Below are 22,704 nucleotides of genomic sequence, written 5' to 3'. Positions count from 1 at the left end.
CATATAAAGGAATAATATCAGATGTAAAGATGCACTGATTTTCAGCTAATTACACATGTTTTTTTTCTGTTCATGTTTAGAGTTTTAAGGAGTCTAAATGTTCTTCCAACTGTTGATTGTTGCTATTTAGTGTGAAAAAGTGATTACTGTTCAATTTATTTTTGCAGTTAAGGTTTAAAGATGGCTTTTCCAAAAAATTGCAAATCTGAAACAAGAATGACATACAGAAACCCTGGATGGACAGTGAAAATTTTTACCTTTGTAACCAAGCAAACAGCACATGATGGACAATGTGTCAGGATAATTGCATTACTCTCTCCTCTTAGCCAACTATGTAGTCATTTAGAATGGGGGCTCAGGTGTCTCTCCTTGTGACACCTCCTCTATTTTCATTCCTCTAATTTAATTTTGTCTTCCTTTCCCTAGTAGCTTATTGGTTTCCAGAATATTGAGCGCTAACTAATTTTCAGGCAGTTTAATTCTGTAGAAAATTGTGCAGGCATTGAGTAATAAAAGGAAAGTGATATTTTGTTGTATTTTTGAAATATTAAGATGGGAAAAAATTCTATTTACAGTACGGACATAGCAAATAGGGAAATTTGTCATTCTCCTGCACGTGTTTATTACATCTAGTAGGGAGTCGACTGCAGTTCTCCATGGGCTGCAGAGCAAATTTTTGTTTATAAATCTGCGTAAAGACATTTTCATTCAGAAGTGCTTTTAGTCCTTGTTTTACTATGATTTTAAATCTTGTTATCACTTTGAGGAGGCCTTTTTGATATTGGAAAATACCACTTCTATGTTTGGTTTTAATTTATGCAATATTTTTGCAAAGCACTTTGTGATTCTTCCTGTGAAAAGTGCCATAGAAATAAAGATATTCTATTCTATAAATTACAGTTAATTCAAAAATGTGTCAATTTGATTTCTGTTGAGACTGTAAAAGTTGTAATATCTAGCTAGCTAGATATGTATCTAGATTGTATGGTTAGCATAGAGGATTAGAGACTTATCACTTTAGATAATTAATTCACAACATCTACTGATGTTTCCTGATCCATTACATGGTCTGTTGGTCTGAATCCTTTGGCCACACAATTACAGAGAAATGTTTACACAAAACACAACTGACCATTATTAAAGAAGCTGGTTGTTTACATAGTGCAGTATTCAACAACATAGAAAAGCTGAATGAAAATTAAACTAATAAAAGCATCACATGAATCAAACAAAACTGGATTGTTGCTTAGTAGTTCAGGATTTCTGAGATTAATGTAAATTTATTTTGGAAATCAAACTCAGAGTCTAAAGGAAGGAGAAAAGTGCACACGAACTTAAGTGTTAAATGAAAATTGCGTTTTTTTTTTTTTTTTAACATGTTCTTGTAGCTTTTTTATCGTGATGGAGGACATATATAAAATAATTTATGATTAAATCTGTGTCTCTGAATATTTCTTTATTAGAATTATGATTGATTAGAAGCAGACCAAAACCAGTGGTCACCAATGTTCCCGTGGAGTTGTGAAGATCTGTAAGCTAGCAGGAGAGAATGTAAACAAAGGAATGCTGGGATATCGAAGAACGCGTACTTTTGCGCCAACAGGCTTGCTCACCAACCAGAGGCAAATTTCGAATGAGCTCCTGCTGCGCTGTAGGAAATGTCTTAAAAATGACACAGGCCTATTGATCGTGGCTAAAAACTGCAAAATCATAATTAATAGACCAGTGGGAATGATTTTACAATAGATAAAAATATAGTTAGAGTGAGACTTCAATGTCCAGCGTAAAAATTCTGTGGTCTACAATGTTTAGGGAGCCATGTTCTCTGGTGTTGTTCTCTGTGCTTTATCAGATCCCAGTCTTGGTATACTTGAGGTAAATTTGACACCATGTTACTAAATAAACTATATGACTCTTCAAAGTCACTTTTTCTCAAGTCACTAATTTTATGGCTGTTAATTCTAACTTGAGAAAGCATCACAAGTTCAAATCGTCTGTAATGATTTGACTTTTGTTTGATTTTATCATTCTGTCTTGAGTATTTTTACCCAAAATATGAATAAAAAATATGCTAGGACATAAAAAATATTTCATTTAACCTATAGCATTTAGTCCATGTACCTCTCATAATTGTGTTTTGTTTGTTGCAACTGCAGGAGTGCATATGCAGGCGTCCAAAAAACTTTTTCCTGCTTTGTTTTCTCTACACGTGCACCAAGCATGTGACAAACTCCCAATTTGCCAGCCCTAATTTAGTTTAAGAAACTCGTACAGCAGCAGAGACTGTGACACAGTCTTAGCTGCAGCAAATCCATTTAGCAAAAAAGGGACAAACGTGCAGAAAAGCATACACAAGCCCACTGACTGCAGATTAAAGCTGCCACATGAAAGGATATGCTGTTTTAGACCAAAGCTAACGCCGCTGTATCATGCTAAGCACAAAAACTTAACAGAACAGAAGTTTAAGCTTGGTGAAAAAAGTTATATTGATCCAAGAAGCAAAACATAAAGCTATGCAGCCTATATGAGAATTCTAGAAATAATGTAAGACACAAATTACTTGGGTATAGAGATTTCAGCATGTCTGTCATGAAAACTCTGCAGGTTTGGCTTTCAATAGAAATGCATCTTCTTTGCTTTCATTTACACATTATATTTCACATTGCTCTCCTATATTGGATAATATCATTAAAAATGTAGGATGTGCTCTGGTCATCGCTGTTTAATGGTGACTATAAGCCATAAAAAAGATGAAGTAGGCAGGCTCTTCATGGAGCATTTTAGTATACAGTGTATGAGATTTGCTTCTGGTTCTCCACAATGATTAAAAGGATGTTTTTTTTTTATTATTTTATTGCTGCTTAAGTTTTCATCCAGGTATCCTTTAAATTTAACTGGCATTTTGCAGTCCTTTGACACTATTGGCTTTTAGAAAGCAGGTGTGCCGTTGTACTTGTTTGTACTGAATGACCATTTGCACAGTTTGGAGCACCGACACAAGGCCTAGCTACTTGGAAGCACTTGGTTAGGTAAATAATTTGAGTTGCCTAACATGATGGTGTTCAATCCCGTTGGCTTTATAAATGGCTATCTAGAGTTGAAATATTCATTCTGCTGTAAATGTATCCAGTGTTGTAATATTCACTTTATATGAAATGTTACACAGACCTCAAGATTACAAATTGTACTTTTATTTTGAAAGTTTCCTATTTTTGGCTGATAGCTGACACTGGATACTTCCAAACATCAAAATCAGGTTCAGTTCCCGTCATGTGACCTCAGATATTTTGCTTTATCTGTTATTTGGATGAATTTAATGGTTCTTCAGAATTTCAAAAATATTGTGCTTGATGAATAGTAGTTTGGTTCTCCATGTTCTACTTTTAAATGTTTGTTATTGACTGAAGAAAAACTTCAAGTCAAGGACTTTTATCATAACTTTATGGGATGGTATATACTATGTGGGTGTAAATATTTTTTACAAGAATGTAAATCATTTTGTTTGGTTAATTTAAACGTTAAAATCTATTTAAATCTAATGTAGAATGACTTGCTTTAGAGTTTAGACTCTTGTCTCGGTCCTGGACCTTGGTACAAGTTCAAGATTTTCACAAGCTCTTTTTCTCACTCATGTTTACCTCTACAATTTTGTTGTACCAGTGAGTTAACAAAGCCGGTGGTTTAAAACTGCTGACAACGTCTTTAGTGTGATGGACATCATGAAGTGAATAACAACAATATCCTCTTTCCTTAATAGCCTCCGTGGATGCTCAACCAGAGCTGTTCACGCTTCACCAGGGGAGTCGTTTGGATCTCAGTTGCTCTGTGAAGGACTCTCTCCATGCTGTCAACTGGACCAAAGACCAAATAGCTGTTGTGAACGGGGAGCACATGCGGATTAACAATGGTCAGCTGGAAATCGAGACTGTGGAGCTAAGCGACTCGGGCCTTTACATGTGCACCACTTTTGGCAACCACAGCCTCTACTTCAACGTTACAGGTAATCAGAAACCATTTAAGAGGAAAGATATTTTTTATTTATTTTTTTCCCCACAAATCTACTGTAAGTGCTTCCGTTTTTATACAGAGAATCTTTGAACCACAGAAACCACCAACCAGTCAGTTTCCATTGCCAAAAAATGACATATCTCCTAATGGCAACATGCAAGAATTGTTTTTTGGTCATTTTTGTCTGAAGTCTTTTTATGGGCTTCTATTTATTCTAAAATAAAAATATAGTTTATTTAAAAAAAAAAAACTATGGTTATCTTAAAGGGGCCCTACCATGAAAATTCTACTTTTTGAGGTTTTCAGTGCGTTTTACTGTCCATTTCTCACTATAAAGAACCTCAAAGCAATATTTTGATCCGTTCATGCATTCAAGAGTAATACTCTAAAAACCTGAACTATTTGCAGCAGCCCCTCCAATAACCTCAAAAAACGAGCAGGTCCAAACGTGTTGACATAAGCACGATACCAACTGTCCCCTCCAGGAAGAGTCTGTGCTGCAAGCTCCGCCCCCAGACTACAATTAAATCACACCCACCTTCTCTGTGGAGTTGTGGTGCCGATGTAGTTCCCCCCTGCCGCCAGAACCTGTCTCCTAGCAGGGGATGACTACCTTCCTGTACCAGGAACCGCTCTTTGACCCATCTTTCAAGGTTGTCTGGGTTCGTTTCCAATCGGACTGAACTTCTGTTCACTCTGAGATTCCTCAGTCTGAATACGAAACGAACCAGGAGCGGAACAACTGAACAAAAACGGCCACCGTACCCGACCGTCACGTGATATAAACGCATTAGAAATTAGGCGATCGGTGAGCTGCTGACAAATGTAAAGCATGAATTGTCTTATTAGCCAAAAGGAAATAGTTAATTCAGCTGTTTACTTGTTAGAACGTTTATTTTAACACCACTGAAAAACGTATTACTCGCTTTTCTGCGTCTCGTTACGTGGCACGCGTGCGGGGTGCTGCCATGACGTCATCTTATAAGCTCTATTGCAGTTTCAACAGAATTCTCTTAAAAACAACGCCATAACACCACCACGATGTGACACTGAAACTCATTAAAATGTGGTCGGATAAATTTGGGCTCAATAAAACAACTTTTAATGTGATCCACATTGATTGTTGGCGTGCGTACCTGTAGCTGTAGCGTCCCCAGTAACCGTCATGCAGGATTCCTCCACTGTACCAAAGCAGCAGTAAAACGTGTTGAACCTAGCCTTCATACAGATGCTCATAATCCATCAGCCAAATAAAAAGCTTGAATAAGTGAAAAATCCTGGCAAGCATTTCCAGACCGCAGCACATCCATCTTTCTCTTCTGCTTTGACCTGTCCCTGTAGCTACTGGCCAATGACCGAGGAGATCTTTAGTCACGTGGTTTTGTTTACAAACTTTAGTCATGCTGAGGAGGCTCAGGGAGGCAGGCTCAAGGAGGATGTTGTGAAATGGGTGGGATCAACAAGAAGCGAAAGGCGGTGCCTCAGAGATCGAGTCGTTTTACTTACTGGTATTAAAACGATCCACACAAATAGCTTGTATTTCACAAATTTGTTTTTTAGTGTTCCCAATGTAATATATGATCATATATATGGACAAAGTTTACTCTGAAAGGCTTATGAAAATCATGGTATGGCCCTTTTAATGTTTAAAATAATATTTATTTCTGTTTGTTTATACATTTTAACAAATTAAGGTGGTACTCAAATCATTTGTACAACTATTGTTTACTTAGACATGTAATGCATAATCCTATTTTTTTGTGTGATCAAACACTTTTTGAGAAGTGAGATTAGTTTGTTTGTTTTCCTCTCATTAGTCTACAACTTGGCCTCCTCTGAAGACGACGATGACGAGGAAGAGTCTTCATCAGAGGAAGCGAAACTGTTGGGCAGTCAGAAACTGATGCGTAAGTGTTCAGATATGTTTGAGTTCCTGCAGCAAATGTTCATTAGTCATGTTTGGGTTGTAATTTCATGGTTGTGTAGTGCAGTTGTTGGCCTGCTGTGTGTCGTAACTTGTTTCACTCTGAACCAGAGAGTCTATACAGAGAGGTTATTCATGACGAATGTCCCCATGGTGACTGGTCATGAATACACATACACCTTCCCTAGTTTTTATATTTACTTTTTATTTACTGTTTGAACACATTTTTATTCACGTTTGATTTTTTTTCTGTTTAGGCTGCCCACAAAGATTCCAGTAATGGCAATCCATGGTTACATGTTGACATAAATTTATGTCTTAATGAATAAACACTTGGAGCATCCATTTAGATATTTAAATTTTTTGCCAAATCCTTGATGCATTGTTTTATAGATTTTAGGGGAAGAGCAGAATGTTTTTTTTCTCCAATAAATGTGTGTTAATGCTTAGTACAGTCTTAAAAAACAAAGTGGGTCAATAATTTACAAAAAATGTTTTTAGACAATAGGAAGACTGTTCTCTAATAACTTTCCTCAATTGTGCTAACATGTTTAGAAATGTGTTACAAAGTGTTCACCATTTACTCATGGAGCTTCACTGATCCAAATTCTAGAAGAATAACAAGATAAATAATATCTTGTTCAATTTTAAAAAATAAAAGACAACCTTAAAAAGTCAAACCTCTTCAAAGATATTAAGATTAGTAATGGAATACTAAAAGTGTTAATAAATGAAAAAAAGACGTACATAACTGTTTGTTTATTCTAAAATGGAAAAATCAGTTAAATTGTATTTAAGTCAAAATAAATGTAATATGTTCAAATAATCAAGTGTTTACTTTAAAATTGTGGGTTAGAGAAACTTTTGATCAAACTTTTTATTTGTTCTTCAGATGTGGGTTTTACTCATAAACTCTGAGATATTAGGCATTTCTCCAAGAGTGCAAGAAAAGCTGTTGGTTGCAAATTACATTTTCTTTTTTTTTTCTTTTTCAGCAATGGCGCCACAGTGGATTGATCCAGAAAAAATGGAAAAGAAGCTTCATGCCGTTCCAGCAAGTAAGACGGTGAAGTTTCGATGCCAGGCCAGTGGCAACCCCACCCCGACTCTGAAATGGTACAAGAACGGGAGAGAGTTTAAGAAAGACCATCGCATTGGAGGATTTAAGGTAATGAAAATACTTTAAAATCTTCTCTTTTGGGCTTTTTATTGATACGATTTCATCACTTGAAATGTAGTGACATGGAATAGAATATGTTTCTTCCGGCAATAAAATCTCTGCAAAAACCACCTGTGTGTATCAGTGAAAGCTGCATAAACAAGCGATAAGCCGAAACGACATTCTGATAATGACTTGACTTGGTGTCATATAAGTCTGTCGTGTCAAATAAGTCTGTCTGGGCACAAGTTACAATTACAGTGTGCCTGCCCCGAAGAATGTACGTTACCGAGCCATACTCATCAAAAACACTTCTGATCATGCTTTGTAAACATGTAAGAACATAGGAGGATTGCTCAACATAAAGAGTTTTTTTTTTAATTCAGAACAGACTGTTTACTTTACATGAGGACCGTCACCCCTTCTTCATCAGTTAAGTGCGAGAGGTTATTTCCATCCCAAATTTGCTGGTTTCATCTATAATAAACACCTGCTCTGGATAATTATCCTTCCCAATTATCAGGATATTTTCTAGCCGTTTCTGAGTCAGCTGATGCCATTTCTCCATGCAGGCTTGCTGTGAGTGTGTGCGCGTATGCCTGTGTGTGCGTAGTTCACAGGCTGGCGTGCTCTTCAGCTGCGCTCCCCTCCAGGGAAATTCCCACAGCACCTATGGAAGCAAAGGTTTCATACAAGTGTCTTGAGTAGTCAGAGTTTTTGTGACGAACCAGAGAAGTAGCGTGACTGAAGAAAATTAAAATCTGTGAATACGTAAAACCACCAATAAAGAAACGCGAATAAGCGGGGGAGCACTATTTATTTTCTTCATGATCACTTTTCAACCGGTTGACGCTTGCGTTTTTTGAAAAGTATGCTAGCCATGTGTCCCTAACTGGTCAAAGTTACTAACACTAGTTTAACTTTTGATGGTCGCACAGTTGGCACATGTTTTGTAGTTTTACGCAGAGCCCGAAAGTTGACTTAAAAAATTAATAATGACTCGTTAATGCAATAGTTTTAAACGCAGAAGCTCACAGCGTGGATATTCATGCATTTGCATAGACTTTTCATTAAAAGTGGTTGCTCAAGCCTGGTGTGAAATTAGCATTAAAGTTACAGTTTCCTTAAAATCTTGAAAACCCAACTCTTTTTATTAAGAGATGTAACAGGTGAGGTTTTAGCATGATCTTTACAGATGTTCACACACATTTTTTTTTAAATATTTAAACATTCTGTTTTTTAAACAAACTTGTCAAACTACATAAATGTGAAGAGGTGCATCCATTGGTGGTTTGCCCACAGGTGTGGATGTCAATAAAACAATCCCACATCTGCTCTTCTCATCATGTGGGCTTACCCAGTCCTGTTCTATGTTCCCTCAGTCATCTCCCTCCTCAGCTGGGACACATTAAGGAGTTTCCTCTCAACTGCCGGCTTCCTTGGCCTCCTAAAGCCACTCACCCAGCCAGGCAGCACACTTTTACCACCTGGCGACTCTTTAAAAAAAATTTAAAAAAAAGTTATCCCAGTAAAAATGTAAAGGTCTGCATCAGTGGCAGGGACCTTCTATCAGTCCTCCCACCCCTCCTGCTTTAATAGCATGGATTCTATTGTTCGTATTACCAGCAAGGAGACAGGCGGGAGGCTGAGGATAATGTAGAACACATGTATATGAAGGCAGGCAGCACACATCTGGCAGCAGGCAACTGGACTCTCATCACATTTTTTGGCTAAATGAGGAAGACTGTATGGTTCAGTGTGTATATGGATGTTTGATGTTACTGCTGCTGCTGCCTTAGAGGTCGGTTTGCTAATCACACACAGCCAGGCTTAGCAGATTTATAGAAAAAAAAAATTATAAAGTGTGTTTGAACAAAGGAAGGAAAAAAAGCCAGACTTAAATCCATGCTAATAAGACACGGTCATATGCAACTGTGTGCCTGGAGTCGGCTTTTTAGGCCAGGATATGGTGTTTAAGTCTGCTCACTGTCACAGCTGCAAAGGATTTATCTCATGTAGTAAAAAAGGTTTACCATGGTGGCTGTTTCTTTTAAAATGAACAAAATTAGGTTAAAGATGAAAGACCTTTTTTCCTTCCAGTTTTGGGTGACTGTAATTTCCTACCGTTTATATGCTTGCACTAAAACCCACTACAGTTGAATACTGAGATTTGTAACTACAACTATTGCATCCCAGACTTGATACTACAGTTGGGTGGTCAGCTTTGTCTGAAACTCAAATAAATTGTTTTTTTTTTTTTTTTTTTTTTTTTTTTTTTTCCATGTCTGGCTCCTATTTTGCAAAAGTTTCTCAACTGCCTCAAAGTTGTTACCAAGACTATTTTTCTATAAACATAACCCCAAACAGAAGATTTCTTTTTGCTTTTGCTTGTGTTTTTATGTGAACGCTTGTGCAAGTTTCAAATTTATTTTGTTGACTCATGTTAATCTTGTGGACCTTTTTAGGTCCGCGAACATATGTGGGCCATCATCATGGAGTCTGTAGTCCCATCTGATAAGGGGAACTACACCTGCGTTGTGGAAAACCAACATGGAAGCATCAATCACACTTATCAGCTGGATGTAGTTGGTAAGAAAAACAACTTTTCCTTCTAGAAAAGGTGTTATTTGTTAAATAACTATGAAGACCTAAGTGTTATTGCAGATCAGTGTTCATGTGAAAGAAATCATGTGTGTACCTCAAAGCGCAAAGTTGTGTACCTCTGCTATGAAAGGAATTTGAAAACTACATCTGTGGTTCTGAGTCAAGACATGGATCCTTGTAAAAGACTGGATTTCTTTGCTTGGTCTGCTTTGTGATTTACTCTCGCACCATTGGTCTTATAAATCAGAGTACAACTTCCTCTACTGGCGGCGCTCCTTTGGGTTTTCCTTGCATCAGTGGATATTTAGAGCCTAACGAGCACTTTTCATTCTTAATGTTAGGTTGGCTATTTATTGAGACCCTTTAAATGCTAAAAAGTTTTTATAATTTGTTCTTTTTGACATTACAAAAGTACTGTTTTAATTCCTACTCATCTTTTGACCTATTGTAAAAACATTCCCAGTGGAATGAATTATGATTATGCATTTTTTTTTTGGCCAAAATCTAAAAACCTTTATTGTTTTCTAGGACATAGTTCCTGCGAAGTAGTTAATCAGAAATTCACCTCTGAGTTGTGGGCAGCACCATTGGTGCAAAGCAAACCCTCTCCCATGCTGAGCGGAGCAGAAAGCTTGCGGCCCACCCAGCGTATTTTCTACGTCACAAATTAGTTTTTTCCAATCTTATTTATTTGTCTGCTCCTGATTCACAACAGTTTGAATAAAAATACTCAGAAATGCAATTTTGAGCTTAATTTTCTCAATATTTGTCCCCCCATCATCAGAAAAATGCCACAAGAACATGTTAATAACACAATTTTCAACTGAGCGGTTCTTTAACGATTATCATTAAGAAAAAGAACTTTATACATGTCTTTCCTTTGAAAAAAAAAAAGTCGAGCATGATTCAAAACTGGTTTGCTTGTAATGTTTCTGACCTCTGTCTATGATCTTCTAATTGTTTGAATTAAACATTTTTGTACATCTGTGGTTTTGCAGAGCGCTCTCCCCACAGGCCAATACTGCAGGCTGGCTTGCCAGCCAATCGCACAGCAGTGGTGGGCAGCGATGTGGAATTCCATTGCAAGGTTTTCAGTGATCCACAGCCTCACATTCAGTGGTTGAAGCATATTGAGGTCAATGGGAGCCGCGTCGGACCTGACGGTTTACCGCATGTCAAAATTCTTAAGGTATTCAAGCTTTTTATAATTCATAAAATGTTTCAGAAGTACAAACGCATTATATTTGTTCATTTTTCAAACTTTAATTGACGCTTATAAAGATCAATAAGTCTTTTGATTGTTATTGGACCATTTACTTGTGAGTGAACCTCTTCCGACCATTTCAAGTGCCTTGTGTTACCTGTTGTGTGTGTCCTTTGATGGCTTGTTCTCATTTCTAGCATTCAGGGGTCAATAGCTCGGATGCTCAGGTGCTTACCCTCTACAATGTGACTGAGGAGGAAAGCGGAGAGTATATATGTAAAGTGTCCAATTATATAGGGGAGGCCAATCAGTCAGCTTGGTTGACCGTCACCAAATATGACCCTGCAGGTAACCACCACGCAGCAGTGCAAGGACGACACAATGGAGGCGCTTCGGGGCCAGCTGGGAAAACTTGAAGCTTATAGCTGGAGACAACCTCAGCTGTTTCTCTCCTCCCTCCCTCTGTTTTTCAGTTCCTCCCTCTTCAGTGCTCCTTGAAAGTAAATGATGCTATGGAAAATTCCCAGCAGAACAGTTGAGAGTCTTTAGTGCCAGGTTTATGTTGGAGCTTCTCGTTTCTGCCACATGTCTCTACTGTGCCCTCCTAATAAGGGCCTTTCTCTCCATCCTCAATTACTCTTCCTCTCTTGCCTTTCAAAGTTTTGTGTACTTCTCCCTCCTGTTGTCATCCTTTCCATCCCTTCTGTTTTTGGTCTAATGTTTTTGAGTGAGTTAGGGTTCCCTGTTCTGCTGTGGAGTTTTCCATGCAAGTCCTTTGCATGTACAAATGAGGCTGAGGTATTTCATGTGGTGATGGTGGCACTCAACGTGAGGTTAAGCAGCACAGACTCGACTTAACCCTCTCTTCCACTAACAGATGCTGGAGGGCTCTCCCTGACGGAGTCCTCTGTTGGGGCTCTTGGTGATACTTGTCCAGATGCTGTCTCGTTAAGGAGGAGAACGCTCCTCTGAGCTCCTTCTCTTTCAGAGTCTTTTACTTACGGTCCCCTTTCCCTCTTGGGCCTTTTGTTGGGTCTGTTTCCTCTGTTATTTTCTAGACCGCTGGCCTTAACACCACGGACAAGGAAATGGAAGTCCTGCAACTGAGAAATGTGTCTTTTGATGACGCTGGGCAATATACCTGCTTGGCAGGCAATTCTATCGGGTTCTCTCATCACTCTGCATGGTTGACCGTTTTGGAAGGTATCAGTGGTTCTCTCTCTTTCTTACTTTTTTCCTTATATCCTTTCCGACCGCAAGCCAGGCTCTCCAGATTGACATTTTCCAGAAAGCATTTGTGGTGCTGCATTCTGCAGATAAATGTGAGTGGAAGCCTGGGCAACATGGTTTACTAAACCCCTCCCATTATTCCTGCTCCATCTGAACTCTAGATGGAGGAGAGCAGTAGCATGCTCTTCTGCTTCTTCAGTTACATCTGCAAAATGACAAACAACCCAGGAGTTGTTTGGAGCAATTATTTGAGTCAACCAGCAAAAACCTTGTGAATTTGTTTGGCTGCTCAGATCAAAATTTCACTTTGAACTCTCTTCCTTTCCGCTCTAGTAATTTATGTTTGGATTCTACTCGTCTTTTCTCTTTGACGAGCAGCAGAAATGACACGATGTCATTTCCTGCTGTGAGCACAGTGGTTGCCTTTTGATAATTGTCTCGCATGTAGTGCATGTCTCATTCCAGAGACACTGGAATGAGCATTACTTCAATTATCAAACTGCTTGTTTTATAAGCCTTTTTTAATTTATTTATTTCTTTTACACAAGTGTAACTTGCTTGTGGTTCTAACATCGGTTTAAGGGTGTACTGGTGCATTTCAGTTGGTGCTTTTTAATTCGAGGGGTATCTATGCTTCCAGCACAACTCATTTTTCATCAGAAACTGGTTGCATAGGATGATCAATAATTGGCATAAATGTGCACTTGCAGCATATGTGACCATTTAATCAATGCACATCCTTAGGAATAACTGGCTGTATGTGAATAGATTTACATTTTTTTCTAGACCTGTTGGTAAATAAACTGAATTAAGTACACACTGCCGTGTATTTCCAAAGCATTTTAACTGAAAGAAACCCATTACACCCTAATCACTGATATGAATAAATGTTGGTGTTTTCATTGAGTGGGAGGAAAAAAACACAATCTGAATCTCATTTCCCAATTTTTATTTTTTTTACAACAGCACAAAAATGTCTCTAAAAGAATAGAGACATACAACTTTTCAGACTAAATTTGATGCATTTTAGGATGCAGTTAAAGCATTAAACTCATGTGGTTTACTCTGTTTTTCTTCTGCTAAACATTAAAGTCGGAGTATAGCAAAAATCTCAGATTTGTATTAAAAAGACTGCAGCTGGTTAAAACACATCAATACCAGAAACTAATTTGTTCTGACTTTTAAAGTGAATAAAAAATAAACATTTGATTTCTGCTGTTTTGGATCTGATTAGAAACTATTTTTAATGCAGGATTTTAAGAGCGTTTCGTCCTCACCAACATGCAAAACGCATCAGAACGATGTAGTGGGCCGACTCCCGAGCGGGACTTGGGGCTGGGTTTTGAGTGTAAACAAAATACTAAAGTCAGAGAGCAGTTCTTCTTAGCAGAAACATGGGGTAATATTTTTAGGTCAGTAATTTACCCACGATGAAAAAAACGAAAAAAAAACCTTTAGCAGAAGCGCCTGTCGAAAATATTCACGTCTGGTGTGAACTGCAGGAAAGAGCGGAGCGTGCACTCCACTCTGCGCCACTTAAACCAGGCATAGTTATTGGCCAACTTTCCTAATAAAAAAAAGGAAAAAAAAAATCAGAATTTTCTAAGCTTTTATTTGCCTATATAACATTAGAAAATACTTAAAATACTTAAATAATTTATTTTACAATGATGTTTAAATATGACATGTAAATGAAAAGGTTTATTACTGAATGAGGAATGGTTTTTAGACTCAAAGACCAGATCACGGACCTCACCATATCAAAATAATGCATGTGCACAAGACTGATCACTTTTAAAAATGGGGATTCATTCTTTTAGTTTATTGTTTGCAATAGAAGACTGCAATCTTTGGAGAATGTTGATTGGTTTGTCCAAAGGTGCATTGAATACATTAACTGCAAATGCTCTATTTTATTAATTTATAGTTTGTGACCATGTGGTTGACCACAGCACCTGGAGTTACTGCAACCATGTAAAAAGACATTATTTTTGACACGTTGATGTCACATGCCTAATTGAGAATTAAAAAAAACAAAAAAAATCCATTTATAATCATGTTTTTACTCAATTCTGGGGTACCTTTGTTGCTTTGCTTCTTCAGTTCTGATCACGCCTGATGTTCAGAAGAAACTCCATCAGTTTGTTCTTTAAAGTTACATTATGGGTATACTTTTAAACAGCAAAAGGATGCCTTTTGAATTGTGAGACCTTTGTTTAGTTCACGTGTGTTGATTATGTGTGAACTTGGATGGATAGACTGAAAATAAAATACTAAAAAGTGAACTTTGATTTTGGTTTAAAGGAGATCCTTGTCTTGTGACCTTGGAGTTCTCAAAGCGCTGTTTAAAAATAATTTAGAATTCACAGTTCTAAAATGTCGCTCAAAGTCAAATAGTGACAAAAATATTATACATCAATTGTTCTAATTTATAATATTTGTCTTTTTGTGATGGCTCAACACTTTTTTAAAAAAAATAGCTGCTCTCTTATCTTTAAAATGTTCACCATGTATTTTTAAATCATACATATTTGTTTGGGATTTTTAAATTACTTCTCATAAAATTGCACAAATTCTGAATATTTTTGCTTCACTCTGACCTTAAAGTTAAGATGGATTATTAAAATAAAAGTAAAAAATATATATAATGCAGTAAAATTGTAAGTATTAGTCAGTTTATTTGGACTAGAATCCTAAATGTTGATAGTTGTAGCCTATAATTATAGATATGTGTTCCAAATAATCTGGCCCAATATCTACCCATGCAAACCTTTATTACTGGTAATTAAAAAAATGTTTCTAAAGCTGAAGAAATTCTCACAAACAGTTTAGGTTTCATGTATGGTTTGTGCTTTTGCATGAGAGTCTACACTGTTGATTGATGCCTGTCCTGTACCTCTTGTAGCTGTCACTCAGTACCCCCCCACCAGCCATACCTACCTGGAAGTAGGCATTTACTGTGCTGGCTTCTTTTTCATCGCCGTCATGGTTGCCATTGCCGTCATCATCAAGATTCGCTCGTCGTCGAAGAAGAGCGACTTCAACAGTCAGCTGGCAGTTCACAAGCTGGCTAAAAGCATCCCTCTGCGCAGACAGGTAACAGAAAGTAGATAGGGGGTTTGGAACACTTTTATCCCCTTTCCCCTCTTGATATTTATTCAGATTTTGAGAAACTCCAAACTTTCAGTATATTTGCCCTATTTGCACATTTTAATGCCTTCTTTTGATGAAGTTTGTAAATAAAAGCATTCAGAACTTGCAGGTTTGTTGTTGCTGATGCTCTTGTGTAGCAAGTAAGTATTGAAGCTGCTCAGAGACTCCCAACCTGCAGTGCTTTAAACACGACTTGTGTTCCACTATGAGAAGATTAATGTCACTGTTTCTTACATCAGGTGTCTGTGGACTCGAGCTCCTCAAACCATTCTGGAGTAATGCTGGTCCGTCCCTCCCGCCTCTCCTCCAGCGCCTCTCCCATGCTATCGGGAGTGTCTGAATATGAACTGCCTCAGGATCCACGCTGGGAGGTCCCGAGGGACAAGTACGTTTTTAAGAAAAAACCTTGAGAGGATGTCTGAGCAGCAGAGGGCTGCTGGGACTGTATTGCTTGCATCTGTATTGTCATTTATGATTGTAGGAGTGGCAAACACAAGCTAAAAAAAAATTGAGGTTTTGATTTTGAATTAAAATGTCTTCTTCTTCTCTCCTTGCAGACTGGTTCTTGGAAAGCCGCTGGGTGAAGGCTGCTTTGGTCAGGTGATGATGGGGGAGGTGCTGGGTCTGGACAAAGAGAAGCCAAACCGGGTGACCAAGGTTGCAGTGAAAATGTTGAAGTGTAAGTTGACATTCCTCAAATGAAGAACAGGAAAGTTGGACTTGTACAACACAGATTGTCTTTCATTTTCCAGAAATGAGTTTGGCTTTAAACCTCAGTGCAGCAAAACTTCCACCTAGGACAGGGGTCGACAACCTTTAACAGTAAAAGAGCCATTTGGGCTCATTTTCTTCTGCTCAAAACCTGAAAGGAGCCGTATAGTCTGACTATAGCCTTCAATAAATTTAGATTTGCATTCATCACCTTCTTTTTTTAATGATAAATATGAGTTATGTCTATTTTTTTAGGCTGGAACAAAAGCAAAAATGCAAAAAGGACCTTGTATCTCTCCAAGAAAAAAAAAAAAAAAAAATTTTTCTATTAAGTTCGACAGAAGCTCAAATAAGTTCTACTCAACATAAAAGATGATCTGTGCCAAATAGGATCATCTCAGTGCAGCTCTGGGCAACTAGTAACCAATTCTGTGCTGATAATGTGTGCTTTTAACTCATAAAAGATCAAACTTTTGCTTTGCGTATAAAATCTGTTCATTCTGAAGGTAGCGTTGAGCAAACAAGACGTCTTCAGCTCAACAGGAATGTAAAAGCCTCCGTAGTTTATCATCTATGTGCACTTCAGCCATCAATTTATAAATTTAACTAATCAAAATTGCATTAAATAAATGCTAATTAACGTCCCCCTTTTACGTTTTTTTTATTTAAAAAGAATGTTCTCAGTAGTAATGATCCAGTGATGCTGATTTGACCACAGAAATGTGAACGGCGACTCATTTGACTTCAGTCAATGTGAAGATACTATCTTCTCTTCTCCAGCACCTGAACTAGACATGCTAGCCGGACCAGATGAGGGGTTTAGCTCATGTGCAGCTGAGTAATCATGACGTTATTAACGGTTCATTAATTGAAACAGAAGGTTTCTGCGACAGTTTAATTGACAGCGATTTGAAAAGAGCAAAACTCGGAAAAGCAAAAGTTAATGATTTCTTATTACATTTGTTCTATTTCATAAGAACAATGCCACATATAGATGTTAAAAACTCAAAAAAACCTGATTTCCCTCATTAATCCTTACTTTAAAAAATTGCTATGTTTTTTTGTTCTTTTTCCCCTCTTTGTCCTCAACAGTCTTACACTGCTGGGTTTTGTTATTTTAGTTTGAGGTTGGACCATGATAGTCTTAGTTTGCTGGCTTTGTTTATTTGTTTTCTTTAGATAGTTTTGTTAGGCAGCCATTAGCAGGAGCTGCTGACTCAGACGGTCGACATGGCTGGGTCAGCAGTCTCCATGACTTATTTTATGTTTGGCCAAGGAGCCCCAATGGAGAGATTAAAGAGCCACATGTGGATCTGGAGCCGTACAATCAGCCTGTAGTGACTTATTTTCATTCTCATCCAGCTGACGCCACAGAAAAGGACCTGTCCGACCTGATTTCTGAGATGGAGATGATGAAGATCATCGGAAAACACAAGAACATCATCAACCTGCTGGGAGCCTGCACACAGGATGGTAAGACCAGCTGGAGATTGTCCTCCTTCAGACCTTTTCTGCTGTGATCAGACCATCATAGACAGAACTGAAAAAATGATGAACAAAATATTTCAACTTTAGTCTGAGCTTGAAACTCAAACCAGACATGCATGCTTTCACTCTTCATAAAGAGAACCGGCTTTTAATGAAGCAACTTTTAAATTGTTAAAAGTTATTTAAAAGAGCTCCCATTGTCCAACATGTTGTTTACTGTTCTGGGCTTTGATACTTTAAACAGAGTGAACTTCAAATCTGGGTTATTGATTAAGGTTTTCATTTCCATGTTTTTCCAGGTCCTTTATATGTGATAGTAGAATATGCATCCAAGGGAAACTTGAGGGAATACCTGCGTGCTCGCCGCCCCCCTGGTATGGAGTATTGCTACAACCCAGACCAGGTCCCGGTGGAGACCATGTCCACCAAAGACCTGGTGTCCTGTGCTTACCAGGTGGCTCGAGGCATGGAGTACTTGTCCTCTAAAAAAGTAAAAACCCACTGAAACTCAACTCTATTTAAATCTTAGGACTGAGACATTTAATCGGACCTTTTTTTGTTCCGTCAGTGCATTCACAGGGATCTCGCTGCCCGCAATGTTTTGGTAACTGAAGACAATGTGATGAAAATAGCTGACTTTGGCCTCGCCAGAGACATCCACCACATTGATTATTATAAGAAAACTACCAATGTGAGTATTTGATTCGATCAATCAATTGGGCAGAAAAGTGATTCATAATAAACTCCTGGGAATGTATTTAATGACATGTTTATTTTTGTTTTAGGGTCGTTTACCAGTCAAGTGGATGGCGCCTGAGGCTCTATTCGATCGAATATACACACATCAAAGTGACGTGTGAGTATCACGTTCCACTACCCTTTAAAACTGTTATGTAACACGGAAAAATCAATCTCCTCTGCAGCTCATGCTGATGCTCCTCTCCCTTTCTTGGTTCAGATGGTCATTCGGAGTGCTGCTTTGGGAGATCTTTACCCTCGGAGGCTCTCCATACCCGGGTGTGCCAGTGGAGGAGCTGTTCAAGCTGCTGAAGGAAGGTCACCGCATGGACAAGCCTTCAACGTGCACTCATGAGCTGTAAGGAGCCTTTGTACTTTATGAACTCGTACAGTTTCAGAGCCAAAATACTTTATTTATCCCAGGGGTAAATACATTTTTTTAGTTACAATCACCAATTCAAACACAGAAAAGCTCTTACCAAATACAAGACAGTGCAAATTAGCCGTGTGTCAATGAATAATAAAAAGGCTTCCTGGTGGTTTTATGAAGTAAGCTGGTCTTCTTGGAAAAGTTGTACAATTTTATTACCATAGGAAAGAAAGACCATCTGTGTCTAGCTGTCCATGTGCTCCTGTGTTAGTCCTGGAGCTGGTGGAGGGGATGGGGGGACTTATCCAGGATGCTTTGCAGTTTTTGAAGCATCCTTCACTACATCACCGTCTCTCAGGAGTCCAGCTTCACTCCCACCCCGTCTCTGTCTTCCAAACACAGCTGTTTCTGTTTTTTCCCCAATCTTAAGTCATAAATTGTCATTTTCATCATAAAACTTAACTGATTTTGCCAATTGGTTCAGTTTTCAGCATCGCTAGTCTGTTAAAAACGTAGTCATGTTGAGAACTTAGGTTGTATTCAGAGTGGACACATTTGGTTCTCTTAAAGAAACCAGAGTTCTGTAAATCAGTAATTTTCAGTCTGAATACAGACTGAAAATTGGGACCAGGAACCATCTTTTGAAGTGATCTTGGTTCGTTTCCAATCGGACTGAGCTTCGGTTTCCTCAGTCTGAATAGGCTCCGTGCTCTGGCAGATCAACTTGGACCACGTCGGCCACCGTAGCCGGTAAACAGAGAGCAACAAGAAGCAACAATGAAACGCAGCAACTCATTGAAATTTGGTTAGATTTATGCAGGATAATAAAACAACTTTTAACAACGATATACATTGCTTCTCACATGGTTTTTTCAACAATCTATGAGTCATAAACACTTATTAGCGTACTTTCTTAGTCGCCGCCTCCTCAGTAATTGTCTTACAGCATGTCAGCAGTAGGAAGCAGACATTCAAAATGGAAATATAAAGTTTGAATAAGTGAACTACCCCGACAAGGATTGCAAAGCAGAGGATTTCCTTTATTTTCTCTCTTGTTGCTTTGCCCCGCCCTCATAATTCCTGACCAATGACTGAAGAGATCTTTAGTCATATGTTTTTTTTTACAGGCTTAAGTTCAAAACAGAAATTTCTGGTAGACACCAAAGATCAAACACAAGGTTCAGGACTCGATCCGAATCGAACTTTTCCAGTCTGGATAAACCCTTAGTCATAAATATTACACTTGGTTAAAATATTACTTTAACCAACCATTTTTTGTCCCTCAAAGTTGAGTTTTTAACTTTGATGAAAATATGAATTCTTTTACCCTTAGAGCTTAGGAGATGATGGAGGAGAGGAAACAGTTTGGTGTGATTTTGAAGTCTGTGACTTGTCTGCAGGTACATGATGATGAGGGACTGCTGGCATGCAGTTCCCTCTCATAGACCCACCTTCAAACAGCTGGTTGAAGACCTGGATCGTTGTCTAGCTATGACGTCCAACCAGGTCAGTCCCCCTAAAGAGTCTAAGCGCTCTCTGAAATAAAAGGTTTCTGACCCCTTTGTGTACTTGCAGGAGTATTTGGAGCTCTCTGTCCCTCTGGACCAATATTCCCCCAGCTATCCTGACACCCGGAGCTCCACATGCTCCTCTGGTGAAGACTCTGTGTTCTCTCACGATGCTGGAGCAGAGGAGCCCTGTCTGCCAAAGTTCCCCCCTCACTCCAATGGGGCAGCCATCAAAAAACGCTGATACCTCATCTTCCTTCAAACGTTTCCTCTGCTCCCTGCCTCACGGGGTTCTCCCCACGTTCCCAGAGATGAAGCTAAAGTACACTGGTGCTCTGTGAGAGAGGAGCTTTGCGGCGGGACTCGAGTCGCACGAGACTGCAGGCGGCAGATGTGGACGATGTTTACGGGGCACTTTGTATTAGCAGGAGTAGATTCACTTTTCTCTATACCTCGATCATTCCAGTGTTTGGTCATGAGAGCTGACCAACATCATGTCAGTTTTTGTAATGTTTGTGTGCATACATGATCCTCTTCATCACCTGTTGAGATTTGATCCAAATCCCAACACACTCCCAGCAGATGTGCAGCACCACGTTCATGCACACCTTTCTTAGTGTAAATACAGTTTAAAAATATATATAAATATTACTATATATTTCCAATACTCTTATTTTTATTAACATAATGAATTTGTTTCTGTTTTGTACAAGGATGCCATGGTTTCACCTTTTTCTAATCTAATTCTTAGGGGTGGTTGTTACAAGAGGGTATTCTGAAGATGCTGTGGTTGATATGGCCAGTATTTTTTGTCTGGATCACAGCTTTGACTCCCCAAATTTAATTTCAGTATCACGAATAAATGTATAATGGATTATATATATATATGTATACATATTTTCTTTCCAATTTAAAAAAATCACGGCGCAGCATTTCATGCAGAGGACCAATTTTTGGAAATGATGGCGCTGTTTGTATGCTGTGAGAGCAGCCTTCCAGACGACGGGTTTTAACCTCACCGATGGGCTCGACTGTAAATACTGCAGGTAAAACCAGCTGTAATCTGCTTCAGTTAATATCACATCTGTGTGACCTTCATAGGACTAAACTTCCACTGTAAATGTTTGGACGGGAGTTACTTTTAAGCCGTGTGACTTCAGATGGAGGGTTGCAGCACACGTATGTCATTGTAAAAAGGATTACATTCAATAAAATACTGATAAACAAGCAACTAAAGCTTTCTGAATTTGAACTCTATAAATATAAACATTTCCATGCCGGTGATGTACATTATTTTTATAGAGATGGCCACTTCTTCTTAACACGGGGTTGCAGGAATCTGATTAGATATGATAATGTGCTGCTGACATCAGAAGAAAAGTTGGCGAGTGCGCCGAGCCACAACCGGCTGTTAACATGTAATTTATGGTTGTATGAATAGCTTGGCGATTGCTGCTGCGACACTCTCATCCATCAGTTCCACCAACCTTGATGCCAGTCTCCATTCTGGCTTTCTGCCACCTGCGGATACATCACGTGGATTGCAGTCTCCACGCAACAGGCTAAAATCAGCTCCTCAGCCTTTAAATGAGAAGCTCCTCTTACCGTCTTGCTGCCTTCAAAGCAGTTACCTGGATTGCAATAAAACTATGACAGATTAACGCTAACATCCTTTTAAACTGTTAATCTATAAATCAAAATATGTTCCATGGATTTCTTTATCCAGTCTAATTGGAGATCTTCAAATTATTGTTTTTTTGGGGGGGTGAAAATGTCATACAGCCCTGGAAACGAGGTGCAATAAAGTATCGTCTGCGTGTTTTGATTGTTCGAGAATAGAAAGGACATGCGAGGCCACGCTTTATAACCTCCTAATGGTGCAGAGGTGCCATTAGTTGGAGGGTATTATCACTTCTGACAGATGGCACAGGAAGAGTTTGACGGAACAAAGTTCATTGTCTGCGCTTGAGAATATCAACTGTTGGCCTGTGCAAAGAGAAAAATGCTTTACGACCAGAGATGTTTGCAGAATCCAATTCTGAAAGAAGAGGGGAATGCCATCTACTTGATTTTTTTTTTTTTTTTTAAAGCATCTAATATCAGAGAAATCCTAACGCATGCTAACACCAGAATTCTAGTTATCTCCTCAGAGTTTTGCTGCAGCTCCAGAAAGGTAACATTTTAGGTTGATGGTAATCCAGTTTACATGATGTTGATATTCCAGATGCAGCTCCAAAAATTCCTGTCAAGATTATTCTCAATGAATGTTTTTTATGACAAAGTTTCTTGACTTAATAACTTAAACTTAACTTAATCTTAACTGAAGTCCAATAAAAAAGGGACCATAAAGTAAGGTAACGCTTCTCAAGTTTTTCTTATAATTCTCAATTTCAGGCATCAAACGAAGGCGGCTGCTTTGTTGAGCAAAACCAAATTAAAAAATATATACATTTAAACCAAATTAAAAATATATATACATTTAAACCAAATTAAAAATATATATACATTTAAAGAGACTTGGAGAACTTTCAAATACATTTGTTATGTTCCTGAAAAATAAAAAAGTAAACATCTTGGTTTCAAGTTGTTTGCAGTACATTTAAAGGC

General features: G+C 38.4%; 1 protein-coding gene across 5 annotated transcripts in view; it reads left to right on the top strand.

The window, feature by feature from the left end:
* The window catches only part of fgfr1a (fibroblast growth factor receptor 1a), a 37,932-nt gene extending 16,604 nt beyond the window's left edge, over nucleotides 1-21,328 (top strand). The window contains exons 3-18 of one of the 5 annotated variants that reach the window (XM_024275243.2): nucleotides 3,758-4,000; nucleotides 5,826-5,915; nucleotides 6,928-7,100; nucleotides 9,557-9,680; nucleotides 10,694-10,884; nucleotides 11,097-11,247; nucleotides 15,035-15,231; nucleotides 15,522-15,667; nucleotides 15,840-15,961; nucleotides 17,356-17,466; nucleotides 17,781-17,971; nucleotides 18,050-18,172; nucleotides 18,267-18,337; nucleotides 18,440-18,577; nucleotides 19,990-20,095; nucleotides 20,165-21,328. In XM_024275243.2, coding sequence (XP_024131011.1) covers nucleotides 3,758-4,000; nucleotides 5,826-5,915; nucleotides 6,928-7,100; nucleotides 9,557-9,680; nucleotides 10,694-10,884; nucleotides 11,097-11,247; nucleotides 15,035-15,231; nucleotides 15,522-15,667; nucleotides 15,840-15,961; nucleotides 17,356-17,466; nucleotides 17,781-17,971; nucleotides 18,050-18,172; nucleotides 18,267-18,337; nucleotides 18,440-18,577; nucleotides 19,990-20,095; nucleotides 20,165-20,341 — 2,354 coding nt within the window. In that variant the 3' untranslated portion in view covers nucleotides 20,342-21,328. Of the gene's footprint in view, nucleotides 1-3,757; nucleotides 4,001-5,825; nucleotides 5,916-6,927; nucleotides 7,101-9,556; nucleotides 9,681-10,693; nucleotides 10,885-11,096; nucleotides 11,248-11,957; nucleotides 12,103-15,034; nucleotides 15,232-15,521; nucleotides 15,668-15,839; nucleotides 15,962-17,355; nucleotides 17,467-17,780; nucleotides 17,972-18,049; nucleotides 18,173-18,266; nucleotides 18,338-18,439; nucleotides 18,578-19,989; nucleotides 20,096-20,164 lie in introns of all 5 variants that reach the window. The other 4 variants (XM_024275242.2, XM_024275246.2, XM_024275247.2 and 1 more) reach the window with 4 other exon arrangements.
* Nucleotides 21,329-22,704: the final 1,376 nt, after the last annotated feature.

Source organism: Oryzias melastigma, linkage group LG9 (genome assembly GCF_002922805.2).
Source record: "Oryzias melastigma strain HK-1 linkage group LG9, ASM292280v2, whole genome shotgun sequence".
NCBI lineage: Eukaryota > Metazoa > Chordata > Actinopteri > Beloniformes > Adrianichthyidae > Oryzias > Oryzias melastigma.
The sequence above is the reverse complement of the archived record's forward strand: the minus strand, read 5'-3'. Positions and strand labels throughout refer to the sequence as shown.